Source organism: Ochotona curzoniae, unplaced genomic scaffold (assembly GCF_017591425.1).
Source record: "Ochotona curzoniae isolate NIBS_2020 unplaced genomic scaffold, NIBS_Ocur_1.0 scaffold_4506, whole genome shotgun sequence".
Classification (NCBI taxonomy): Eukaryota; Metazoa; Chordata; class Mammalia; order Lagomorpha; family Ochotonidae; genus Ochotona; species Ochotona curzoniae.
Genome location: NW_024467119.1, coordinates 74,743,577 through 74,757,570, shown reverse-complemented (window position 1 = coordinate 74,757,570; position 13,994 = coordinate 74,743,577). Strand labels below are relative to the sequence as shown.

Below are 13,994 nucleotides of genomic sequence, written 5' to 3'. Positions count from 1 at the left end.
TGAAATGATGGTGGGTAAGGCAGGCACTCAAGTATGGTGGCATCTGGGATACCTAGGACTCTGGGCCGGGACACTTGGCACCAGCCAGACAACAGGGAGGAGTACGGTACCAGCACCACAAACGCCTGCCCATGTAATGAATCAAGCCACCCCATGCAAGTGAGCCTCAACCTTGCTCAACTTCAGCTCTTCATCTGCCAAAAACAAAGCATAGAAACACTCTCGAAGAAAACTCAGAGCACCAAAGCTATCCTGAGAATTTATGCAGATTTGCATCCATGATTAAATGTAGCAGGATAGTACCACAGCTGTGTCCCTGAAGAAGAAATGCATTCAGCAGTGATACCTGCCCAAAAGAAGGAGGTGGCAAATGGGTTATGACAGTTAACACAGAACCACTAACATCATCTTGCCTATTGTTCTACACTCAGGTCATGCAAAGGGAGAAAAAAAAATCTGTTTAATTCAGACACTGCTCTGGACTATTACAAAAAAATAAACCTATTTGGGAAAAATTTTTCCCTCTACCTTAAAATGTCTACATAAGGGGAAAATCTTACTAATGTTTCCTCCTTACACGCACTGAGAAGAAAATTCTGTCAAGATGGGACCCTGGGTCATGGTTTAAAAGTTCTAGGCTTGGGCATGATGAAGGGTGGATGACAACTCATTACGGGTCTCAAACTTTTTGACAACAGAGTAAAAGAGTAAATGATGGTTATTTCACAGGCATAACACCATACATATGAAGTCAATTACTCAAAGGTCTGGAGACTTTTTCAAGCCTTCAACATTTCTTGATTACAGCAACTGACAGCAACATGCAATAAACTTCAACAATGGCAATTGACACTGATTACATTTTGATCAGTTCCTACAATTCAGAACTCATTTGTTACTGAGCTTGTCAGACAAGCCAAAGATACATTCAAGAAATCAAATTAAGCACCCTGATTAAAGATGCAATCCTTTATAACTAGGACTAAATAATTCTGTTCTAAAGGCTTTGCCAACCAATTACTTCTGTAACTGAATATTCTGTCTCTCATTAAATCAATTATTTAAATCTCATTTTAACATAAGTCAAATAACATTTTCAATCAACCTGCTACCAGCAAAATCACCATTTTAAAGTCCAAGAGGCTTCTAAAGGAAATCTTTTATTTCCAACTTTCTACCAAAACATCTTTCTGTATTTTGAAAATCATATTCTCGCTATGGAAAAATAAGCCATCCTCCTAAATTCATGGACTAAAAAGCAGTTGTCACATCAGATGCTAGTAACTACACAGTGTCTGTGTTACTAATCCCCTATTAAATTTTCTTTGTTTCCAAATAACTCAATCATCTAGAATAGTCCTTTACAATCAATGGACACCATGGGATGAAGCAGAACTTGAGAATAACTTACATGGAACTCAGAGGTAAAAATATTCTTGGTGTCTCCACTCAGAATATGCTTTGCCATAAGTAAGGTTAAGATTGTTGCTTTATTCCCAATCAAGCTATAAAACCTTATAAGATTGTTTAAAAATCTCAATGAATATGAACAAAGACTCAACTTCCTATTTGGGCAGAAGCACTGACCACTTCTGCGAAACTGGAAAACTAGCGTCTACTTAACACGGCTGCCGCCTCCCTGCGCCAACACTAAGTTGGATCCAATTTTAAAGTGCATGAAGAACTCACTGAATAGATTTTGAAAACATGCTTCATTAAAAAAAAAAAAGATCACTGTTCTAGTTTAGTTTTCCCTTCAATCTGCATGATGAAGCAAACCTATAGGACAATGTAACTGCGTTTATGGTAAAACTCATAGATAACTTTTTTTTTTTTAATTGGAAAGGCAGATATACAGAGAGGAGAAACAGAGAGGAAGATCTCCCGTCCAATGATTCACTCCCCAAGTGAGCCGCAACGGCCGATGCCATGCCTATCCGGAGCCAGGAGCCTCTTCAGGGTCTCCCATGTGGGTGCAGGGTCCCAAAGCTTTGGGCCGTCCTCTGCTGCTTTCCCAGGCTACAGGCAGGGAGCTGGATGGGAAGCGGGGCTGCCGGGATAGAACCGGCGCCCTTATGTGATTCCGGGCGTGCAAGGCGAGGACCTTAACCACTTGTGCCACCGCTCCGGGCCCCATAGATTACTTTTATTTCTTGTTTTCTATGGCATTGCCTGAAAATAATACTATCATCCACCTTTTTTTTTTTTTTTGCAAATTAGGTTTAGAAATAGCTACCAAATTTACCTGGCCACACAAACTACTACCAGTTTCTCCCAGTTTCTCCTTCCTCTACTTTGATGTTTCCATTGTAAAGAGGGGAAGAAGGAGCACATGACGGCTTTAATCACACCAATCCTGACCAACCCAAAACCACAGTCCTTCATCTATTACTCTTATCCCATTTGCCAAAACACCATGAACCCTGTCCGACAAAGATATTTCGCCTAGTATTTTTTCCTGCCTTGTCCAAATGCTGCCACTTGCTATTAAGAAAACAAACAAAAAAACTTCAGACTGATATATCCTATCTTAGTGACAGCAAAACAAAAGTCAAGGAAACGACATGTAGATGAAATGAAAGCCACCAAGTGTTCACACCGGCATCTCCTTATAGAAATCTAAGCTTGGGGCCCGGTGCGGTGGTGCAGTGGTTAAGGTCCTCGCCTTACACGTCCGGGATCCCATATGGGCACCGGTTCTAATCCCGGCAGCCCCGCTTCCCATCCAGCTCCCTGTCTGTGGTCTGGGAAAAGCAGTCAAGGACAGCCCAAAGCTTTGGGACCCTGCACCCGCGTGGGAGACCTGGAAGAGGCTCCTGGCTTCGGATCGGCATAGCATCGGCCATTGCGCTCACTTGGGGAGTGAATCATCGGATGGAAGATCTTCCTCTCTGTCTCTCCTCTCTGTATATCCGCCTTTCTTAAAAAAAAAAAAAAAAGAGAGAAAAGAAAAATGAAATCTAAGCTTGATCAGGTCCAGAGCAAGGCCCTGCTGGAAACCCAATGGCCCCGTCTTCAGCTCACAGGGTGGAAGGGGCCTGAGAAGCCAAATGCTCACCACCAAGGGGAGAACAACTGCCTTTGCCTCCACCTGGGCTGCAAGAGTGCACAGGAATGGCTCCACTGCTCCATGGAGCTCTCCATGGCCAATGGCCATCACTGCTTTATGTGGGTATGAGGAAGACGGGAAGAGAGGAGGAGAAACGAGAGGAAGAAGAAACGAGAAAAGGGGAGATGGGAAGGAGGAGAGGAGAAAGGAGGACACTATTTCCCTCTACTTCAATCCTATGTATGAAAGGGAAACATACCAGAACAAAGAAAAAGAAATGTGCATGAGGCTAAACATATACCTAAGTATTTAAGGAACACATAAACACTTGACACATATACAAGATATTTTATGTGAAAACACTTATGAAAATAATCGGCAAATAATCAGCTCTAGGGAACTAAAGAGAAGCAAGTAAACAGTCACTCACTGAGTTCTTTGTATCTATGACTACATATAAATCTCTTTAAATTTCCCAGATACATAACAATTGGACATTTTCACTTCTATAAGAAAAATGCAATAAAAATACACTTTCAAAAATCTCAAACTTGGGGGCCGGCACAATAGTCTAATTGCTAAATCCTCATTCGAATGTGCTGGGATCCCATATGGGCACTGGTTCTAATCCCAGTGGCCTTGCTTCCCATTCAGCTCCCTGCTTGTGGCCTGGGAAAGCAGTCAAGGACAGTCCAAAGCCTTAGCATCCTGCACCCACATGACAGACCCAGAAGAGGCTCCTGGCCCCAAATTAGCTCAGCTCCAGCCATTGTGTGGCTACTTGGAGAGTGAACCAGCAGATGAAAGATCATCCTGTCTCTCCTCCTCTCTGTATATCTGACTTTGCAATAAAAATAAATAAATCTTTAAAAGAAATTTGAATTTGAAATACACATTGCTTTCAGTAATCACCTTCTTTTACTAGTTTAAAAAAAAAAACCAATGTTGAAAATTTGGCAGGTTCTCTCATCTTTTTTTCCTCTTCAGGATATAACCTTAAAACAACATAAGGAGGTGGGGAAAAGTTGAGGAGAAATAGTATCTACGGTATTGTAGAAAGGTTTTTCAAAAAGCTCATGGAAAACCATTTTCATGAAAAAAAAAAAAACACTTAAAATCACATAGATTTATCCAAATAAGCATTTTCCATAATTTTTTGAAATATTCTTATAAAATATTTTCCAACACAATAAAAATGTTTTTGCTGAAACAAATACAAAATTAGTTTCATTTGAATACTTATTTGACATGAAATAAATATCTTCAGGAACTCAAACAGATTAGGAAATAGTTCAATCTTATTTTGTCAAGGTACTTTGTAGGTTGAAAATAACAAGAAGTACTATTAATGTCAATGAAAATCTAATGTTTTTCGCCGATAATCTTAAATTCATGCCAGAGATGAAGTATTAAGAAAAACAAAGCTGAACCATGTAGCCTTCCTAAACGAATAAATTGATAAGTCACAAGTGTGCTCTAACCTCCTCTGTTTGTATTATTACCAAAAACATCACATTTCCCCTGCCAGTAAATGGAATGGGGGTGACGTCTCAACTCGGAGGCTGAAAGGAAGTGAAGGCCGTTTTCCAGGTCATGAATTTTTGAGGCTTTAAATATTTAAAACCACCTGGTAAGTGAAGGGCTATCTGGGGACTTTTCCCACAAGCAGATGAAACTACCACCTGAGTTCGGCAACACTATGGTAAGTGGGATTTTAGGAGATTAAGAACAAATTTTGAGACCGATTAACACTTCCAGGTGACCACAGGTCCTCTTATTCAAACCTGCTTTGAATGTGAACAAGATGACTGTAAATATAATCCCAGATCTTATGACCAACCTACCACCAAAATGAGCCTGTCAGTCAAACTCCCCCACCTCTGATACCAACAGTGGCTTCCAGTTCTGTTCACTCGAGCACCATCTTGGACATGAGAAGTGTTTCTAATTTTAACATTAAGTAAAAACAGATGCTGCCGTCCCATTAAACTCTTCCAGCTGCTACTGAACCACCAGCAACCTGAGTCTGTTTAATTTGGAGACCACTAACGGTAAAAAGGAAAATCTGACTGCCAAAATTGTACACCCAAGTTAAACCAGAGAGACAGAAAATGAAAACAGCTCATGAAAGCGCATGTATTCTAAAAAGGGCTCTCCAACTGATGATGGGCAATTTTACCCGAGGTTAATAGCTTTAAAAAAGATGTTGCTTATTAAATCCTTAATTCAAACACAGTCAAACAAGCCATTCCATCCATTACATGTCAGCTGATTTTATTCATCTGGGTTTATGCTTCCTAAACATGAGTCTTTGCTATGATGCCTTACACATGCACACAGGCGTTAACAGTACCTAAGGGCACTGTGAATATTAATTGAACTGAGATATCACATCAATTAATACATAGCAAGGCCAGTATGACAGATCGGTTTGATATGCAGGCCCTGAAGCCTGATGAGTTATCACCAACGCTCCCGAAGCGGCCGGCTTTGGGGAGTGGAGAAGGAGAACAGTGTCTTACAGGTGGCACTGCACTGGCAGCAGCGTGCAATGTAAAAGTGCTTTGTCATTCTCATAATGTCTGGGGTAATGAAATGAATTCACTTTCTGGCTTCCTCTAGTCTGCGGTGCCAAAGAACACTGTGTTATCAGCACAGATGGAGCATGCATGGATCTGGAGGAGAGCCTGGTGCGAACAACAAACAAGCCACTGTGAATACCAATGAAGCCCCGAGATTCAGACCCTCGCTGTCAAATGACAGCTTTGGAAGCCTCATAAAATCAAGCAATTCCCAGTGGTCTTGTCCAACCAACTGCTATGTCAAGGTTTTGGACAGGTAACTTGAAAGTCAGGTAAAGCACAGAAGACACTCCCATGAGCTGTATTCTTCTCCTCTCTCATTTCCTATCAAATAACGAGGCAGTAGATAATCTATGCTGAGGCAGATACTGAACCACTTCTCTGAGCCAACTGTCTCTGCACAGGAAACAACTCAACCCAAGCAGTTGAAAAGCATGGATTCACAAGTACACTGCACATTGCTACGAATGATGAAGCTGTGAATCAATGAACATGAACAGATAATGCATAGAAAAATGATTAGAAAAGAGGCATACCCATTAACATACTCAGAAGTCTCTGGACCTTTGAACTCACCCCCACAACTCTGTACAGTCCTTGGTCATTTATACCTACAGAAAGAGACAACATGTTAGCAAAATGCAAGACTATATTCTAAAAGCGTCTATCAGACATTTGCAATCAGGATTTTTGTTAACTCACATTAGCAACATTCCTGCTGATTATAAAAATAATACTTAACAAAAATAAGTGTTTCCTAACTTGTTTTTGCCAACTTGGTATTCGTAAGTGGTAGGTGGAAAACAATCTCATGAAACAATGTTCCATGTCAACAAATGAAACCAATGTTAAGGAAGTGAGTCAAGAACCATGGATGCGCGAAAATGTATATCCCCATAATTTGTCAAGATTTGTCAAAAGTTTAATGTTTATTGTGTTTACTTGTTTATATTTCTCTTGCAAAGATTTAGCCTTTAAAACTTATATGCTGGGCCTGGTACAATGGCTCAGGGCTAACACCCTTGCCACGATCCCAAATGGGTGCCAGTTTGTGCCCTGGCTGCTCCACTTCCCTTCCAGCTCCCTGCTTGTGGCCTGGGAAAGCAGTAGAGGGTGGCCCAAAACCTTGGGACCATGTAACCACAAAGGAGACCAAAAACAATCTCCTAGCTTCAAATGGGCTCAGCTCTAGCCATTATAGCCACTTGAGGAATAAACCAATGCAAGATCTTTGTCTTTCCTTCTCTCTGTAGCTCTGCCTTTCCAATAAAAACTAACAAAAATGTTTTTAAATAATTCTGTGCTGATGGGGCCAGCACAATGGTGTAGCACACTAATCCTTCAACTACAAGCGCCAGCATTCCATATGGGTACCATATTGTATCCCAGCTGTTCCATTTCTAATTCAGCTCTCTGCTTATGGGCCTAGGAGAGCAGCTGAGGCCCATGTCTTTGGGCCTCTACACCCACATGGAGATCTGGAAGAAGCTCTTGGTTCCTGGTTTCAGACCAGCTCAGCTCTGGCAGTTACTGATGCTTGAGTAGTTAACCAGTGGATGGAAGAGTCTCTCTCCTTCTCTCTCCACGTAAAAAACTGCCTTTCAATAAAAGCAATTACTTTTTTAAAAAGTATATGTTGAGGATCAGTACATAAAATGAAATCACTGGATGACTCTGAAGACCTCAGAAATCCATTGAGAATTAAAGTGAAACACTATACTCACAAGAAAATAAATTTAAAAACTACAAAATAATTCTACAGCCTATAGAGGGAGGTGCTCTGAAACTCTGAAAGAGCCCCGTAAGCGCAACAGCAAAATACCAAGTCAAGGCACCCTATCTCTGCAGACACCCGAGGACCAAGGGACCCTGAGCACAGCAGAAAATGAAGGCCAGAAAACACACTGTCAAGTGCTGGGCAGATGCGCTTATTAGGATTCTGATCTGAATAAGCCATTTGTAAAAGGCACCTATGAAGCAACTAGAACACTCCGAGTAGCACTAAGGCTGTTAGGGAAGAAAAAAGTGTATTTTTTAAAGTTGCATATTGTCAATTCTTCCTTGCTAAAATCAGTATTGTTACTTTCCTTATTCCTCCTCCTTGCCTTTTCTTTAGTTATTTGTCATCTTGGATTTGCTTTAAGAGAAACAGGGATAGATGAAGCAACTGTGGCAAAATGTTTGTAACTGGAATCTGAATGATATTATCAATCTATTTTACCCTTAAAAATGCTCATCACAAAATAATGATTTCCAAAGGTGTGAGTCATTATCTTGACTTCCAAAGAGTTACAGCTTTCTGGCTGCAGGCTGAGATTCTGTACAATGAATGTCAACAAGCACACAAGTAGCTGAGGATTTGAGGTCTTTAAGCGCCAGTGTTTCCACACAATACAAAACTCAGCAACTGAAAGCCCATGCTATTTACCCATTCTGCTTAACTTTCTCTTCCCCTCCCAGTGCAGGGGGATCTAAAAGAATTAAGCTCCAGTCAAAAGCAAGGGACTCACGTCCAACCTGTTACTGCTGAGCAAGTCAGAAAACCTCTGTCCATCTCTAGGACACATCTGACCTGAGGGAGCTGTATTCTGAGAATAAGACAACATGTGAGTTCTGTAAATTTTAAGATGTGAAACATACTAGAACTCTGCCTTGCCAAGAATCAGTGTTTTTCTTTATTCCCTCATTGTCTTTTATTATTTACTCATTTTTCTGAAGCTTGCCAAATGTTCTTTTTCTTTGTGTTATGACCTACATTTTTTTAAAAGATTTATTTTTTATTATTTTTTTTATTGGAAAGGCGGATATTCAGAGAGGAGAAACAGAGAGGAAGATCTTCCGTCCGATGATTCACTCCCCAAGTGAGCCCAACAGCCAGTGCTATGCCGATCCAAAGCCAGGAGCCTCTTCCAGGTCTCCCACGCAGATGCAGGGTCCCAAAGCCTTGGGCTGTCCTCGACTGCTTTCCCGGGCCACAGGCAGGGAGCTGGAAGGGAAGCGGGGCTGCTGGGATCAGAACCGGCGCCCATATGGGATCCCGGGCGTGCAAGGCGAGGACCTTAACCACTTGCGCCACTGCACTGGGCCCCTATGACCTACATTTTGACCGCACCTACACACACACACACCACACTGAATTCCTAAATCTCCAAATGTGACTGGACAAGGGTACTTCCAAAAAGTTTGTGGAAAGTACAACTTAAAAACAAGCAAAGCAAAATTTAAAGTTTGTGTGGGCATCTGATGCAGCAGTGAAGATGACCCCTGGGATGCATACAACCCCACAGAGTTCAAGGCGTGGCTCTGTTTCCGATTGTAGCTTCCTGTTGATGTGCACCCCTGACAGGCAACAAGTCAGGCCCAAATGCGTGGATCTCTGCCACATATACAAAACTTGGACAAAGTTCCAGGCTCCTGACCACATCCGACCCAGTCTAAGCTCTGTCGACATTTCTAGTGCGAACTAGTGGTGGGATATTTCTCACACTCTGCCTCTTAAGTAAAAAATGTTTTTCTTCTAACAGGTAAGTTTAATTTGGTGCAAAACATGAATTGAAGACAACTTCATTTAGACATAAGACCTCTAAAACAGTTTACAACAAGGTCACCAACGTGACTGGCATCCTTATCAGGAGAGGATATTAGGACACAGATATGCACAAGGGGAAGACTATGTGAGGACAGTGGAAGAGCACAGGTTGTATAAAGAAACCCACCCTGCCAGGACCTTAATGTTGAACATCAAGTACTCAAAACCAGAGAAAACGCCTTCCTCTTGCTGAAGTCCTCCAGTGTTAAACTTGACTATGGCACCTGAGCAAACTGTGCCCCCAGTTCTATTATCCCATTAGCGTGCCAAGACCTAGAATAGGAAGTGTGAAGCCGTTCAGCATCCACAAACCCATGTAGAACACTTGTGAATCACAGCTGCAGCAAAGCTCCTTCCCTGTGGGAAGCTCCCCGCCACACGCAGGCAAGAAAGAAAAGGAAATTGCCCAGAGGCATGCCACTCAGAGTCCTTCCTGCCTGCTCCAGGAGGGGGGTTAAAAAAAGAAGGCAAGTCTCATTCCTTCCTTCTCATAGATGAGAAAAGGGCAGGCCCAGAAGTTAAGTATCCCAATGGATTTCTCTCTTTTTTGCAGTGTTACTATTATTTAAGAAACCTGCAATAGTTTGACCTCGGTGCCAGAGACGAAAGGGCAAGTCATGCTCTACACTGTGTGCCACTATGGAAACTGCCTGAAGAGTGTGGAGAGATGGAGCGAACGTGTTACTTCAGCAACAACCATCACTCCGTGCTGCTGGTAATCACTATCAGATAATTGATCAAGCTCAAATTCATCAGCCTTAGAGGAAGAGTTAATTGCTAATGCATAATAAAAGGTGCAAGGGGAAATTAAAGCCACTCAACAGCTTTTCCTTTTTTTTAAAATGTGATTTAAATAAAACTACAAAAGCATCTTGAAAACAGCACCTAAATACTCAAGTCTTGCCAAATTTTTTGTTTCTTGTCATCTGCCCTAAAGGTTGCAGACTAACAACATGAGAATTTAAGCATACTTTGTATCTAGGAATGGCTATACATTCATACAAAAGAAATCCAATGTATTTAAAGAGTACAGAGCAAGCAATATGCCAAGTCATATTACTAAGTGTATCATATTCTTTCCCATCTCTGTTCCAATTTCACTGTGCCAAAGAACCACCCTTTCTAGTCACCAAGTATCAGAAATTCGTCATTATTTGACTTTTCATTTTCTCAATTCAACAAGCCCACGTCTATGCTTGCTGAAAACTTCACACTCAGCTCTGCTTCCTGAACAGTCTACTATGTCACGCACACTTCATAAAGGAATTCTGACAAGGCAACACACACAAACCAGCAACGATTCTGAACATCAGCGCCTTTTGTTTCTCCAGGTTTTTATTTTTTTTTAACCATTTCTGTTATCTATGGTCTTCTCCAGCCCCATTGTTAGAGCAAGCCATCAGCTCAGGGGCTGGCATTATGGTGTAGTGGACTCAGCTCACACCAATGCTTTCTTATGACTGGTTGTGATGGCCATGTATCCTAGTCAAAGACAGTCTTTTTTTTTTTTTTTTTTGTTCCCAAAAATTAAACCAGGAAAAGCAGTAACGTTTGGAGCCAGCATTGTGGCATAGCAAGTAAAGCTACTGCTTCAGATGCTGACAGTCCATACAGGTGTCAGTTAGAGCTCTGCTGTTCCATTTCCATCTAGATCCTTGACCTGGGAAAGCATAGAAGGACCCCTACACACAGGTGGGAGATCCAAAGAAGATCCTGGCTCCCGGCTTAGGCCTAGCCAAGCCCTGGCTATTGTAGCCATCTGGAGAAAGAACCAGCAGACGGAATCTCTCTCCCTCAACTCTTTCAAAAACAAATAAAATAAATATTTGAAAATAGATAGACAGAAAGATGATACAAAGAAAAAGCATTATTGTTTCCCTTGCATTCAGAACCTACGCAGAAAGTAACAGTAACTCCGGGCTCTCATATGGGTGACGGTAACTACCCACAAATACAAGCTTCGTACCTAATCCGTAATGTGCAGCTTGAGGAGAGAAGCTTACTGAAAACCAGGTACTTTATTGGGTCCCTGCCACTCACGTGCAAGAACCAAACAGTTCTGGCTCCAGGCTTCAGCCTGGCCCAGCCTCCACCTCTGTGGCAACTTGGGGAATGAACCGGAGAATGGAAAGCTCGGTCTCTCTCTCTCTTCCTAACTCTGCCTTTCAAATAAATTAAATACATCTTGGTGGGAACGAGTAAGCCATCAGATCAACTGCATATTGTCCAACCTTCACAGGCGCCCAGCGCATAACCACAATGGCACCTGTCAGGGCCTGCCCCACTTACCTGCAGCTGTTGCAGTGTACTAAACTCCGAAAGAATGCTGACTGTCATCCACCAATAACTCAGTCCTTGTTATCATCTGCAAGGATGTTCACATGGAAAAGTCACCTGACAAAAATGTTCTTCCCTTTGTCCTCATAAATTTATGCATCTGTGATGCACTTATTCACCTCGTATGTGCTGAGTGCTATTCCAGCTGTCCAAGAGCCAGCAGTGAATAAAATCCCATCCACAACGTACCTTGACAATAAGATGCTGGACTGTCTGCCATTGTCTGTACCAGCAATGGAAGGACACAAACAGCAGAATGATGGACTTACAGCTGCTTAAGAAGGACTATACTAATTGCAACAATATGGGGGAAATCAGCTGGGGGAAGGGAATTTGGAGAAGGAAAAAGGGAAATCCCAAGGTCTAAGGAAATATATCAAAATCAAAAATAACATAGAAGGGGGGAAAAAAAAAGAAAAAAAAAATCCATCCAAAAACTTTAAAATCCCACTTTTCCTTTCATCAGCCCATGTCAACATTCCCCCTTTCTGAACAAATAATCCCATGCCATTTAACACGTGACTACATGTAAAGCAGTCTCTTCACCACAATTCCCCAAAGGTCGGAACGCTTGACCTAACATTAGCACACTTAAGGCTGGATTCTTGCCGCTCAGTGTGCAGGTTTGCATTTCATTTTGCTGAGTGTGATTTCCATACCATTTCTATAGAGACGTTTTTTGAAAGGTACACTTCAAAAACTGTGGGAATTAGAATCCAAACATTCATTTTGGTGAGAATTTTGAAAGCCATGTTTATGAAGAGTTTTCAAAAGCTTTTCGGGGGCCCAGCGCAGTGGCGCAGTGGTTAAGGTCCTCGCCTTGCACACCCGAGATCCCATATGGGCGCCGGTTCTATCCCAGCAGCCCCATTTCCCTTCCAGCTCCCTGCCTGTGGCCCGGGAAAGCAGTCAAGGACGGTCCAAAGCTTTGGGACCCTGCACCCATATGGGAGACCCAGAAGAGTCTCCTGGCTTTGGATCGGCATAGCATCGGCCATTGCGCTCACTTGGGGATTGAGTCATCGGACGGAAGATCTTCCTCTCTGTCTCTCCTCCTCTGTATATCCACCTTTCAAATAAAAAATAATAAAAATAATAAATCTTTAAAAGCTTTTTGGGAAAGTGTACCATAAAAAAAAATACAAGGATTTTAAAATCTTTAAGCACCTAAATAAATTTACCTTAAAAACTTTCATTCATTTGAGAGAGAGACAGACAAATCCAAAAATCGCAAAACAGCTAAGGTCAGACATGGGCTGGGTGCCTGAAGCTAGAAACTCAATCTAAGCTTCCTAACCTCAGTGTCAGAAGCTGACACTGAGCCATCTGCGTATGCCACCCCCAGGGTATGCCTTAGCAGGAAACTGGAATCAAGAGCTAGAACCAGCATCAAATCCAGATACTTCAAGATGAGATGAGGGCATCCTAACTTGCAAGCTCTAATATCTACTCCTAAGCGATAAAGTCTAATTTCCCATGAACATTTTTACAGTACCCACATATGCTATACAGTGTATGTCCCATACAATCTTCTCAAAAATACAAATTCCAAAGCACATCCAGCCTTCAATTTTTCAAATAAACAACTGTGGGCTTATATTACAGGCTGCTCCACTTCACTTACGGCTCCCTACTTGTGATGAGAGAGAGCAGTAGAGGACGGCCCAAAGCCTTGGGACCCTGCACCTGCGTGGAGAATCCAGAAGAGCTCCTGGCTTCAGATCAGCTCAGCTCCAGACATCACAAACACTTGAGGAGTGAACCACCGGATGGAGAATTTCCTCTCTGTATATCTGACTTTTCAATAAAGCAAATAAATATTTAAAAAGGCAGTAAATGTGGAATGCCTAGAAAAATTATAACATATTGAAGATTATATGCTCTAAAGGTGACTCAATGAAAGGCAATGGAGAAATGAAGAAATGCTATCTACTTGTTGTTTCAGGCAACAGGTAGGTTGCCAATGTGTATAGTAATGTGTTCCCTACATGTATTTATCATGAATCCTCAATAAATGCTAGGAATGAATGTCTGTACAGTAACCATTTTCCAGGCTATGAGTTGCATAAGATCACACAAAAGTAAACAGGCTCACATAAAAGGCACCCTTCCAAGATACTGAATATATTTGTGACATTTTTAAGGTTCTGTCAGAGTATATATTTTTACTAAACTGGCTTTAAACACAAGCAGACAAAACCTAGGAGGAATGTCTATGTGCCATCAAAGACAGCCATGCACCATCAAAAATTCCAGATACTGTGCTAACCAATTTTAAAACGTGGGTCATTTGGCCTAGCAGTTAATATGCCCACATGCTATCTCACAGTGTATGGGTTCAAATCTCAGCTCTGCTCCCAAGTCCAACGCCTTGCCAATGCAAATCCTGTAAAGCAGGCAAAGTGGGTTCCAGCAGTTGCATCCCTGATACACATGT

At 41.9% G+C, this 13,994-nt stretch overlaps 1 protein-coding gene across 3 annotated transcripts in view; it reads right to left on the bottom strand.

Annotated features, from left to right (window-relative positions):
• ARHGAP10 (Rho GTPase activating protein 10) overlaps nt 1-13,994 on the bottom strand; it is a 322,621-nt gene that overhangs the window by 121,815 nt on the left and 186,812 nt on the right. For all 3 annotated transcript variants that reach the window (XM_040967286.1, XM_040967288.1, XM_040967287.1), the window contains one exon: nt 6,168-6,242. In XM_040967286.1, the coding sequence (XP_040823220.1) occupies nt 6,168-6,242 (75 nt within the window). The remainder of the gene's footprint in view (nt 1-6,167; nt 6,243-13,994) is intronic.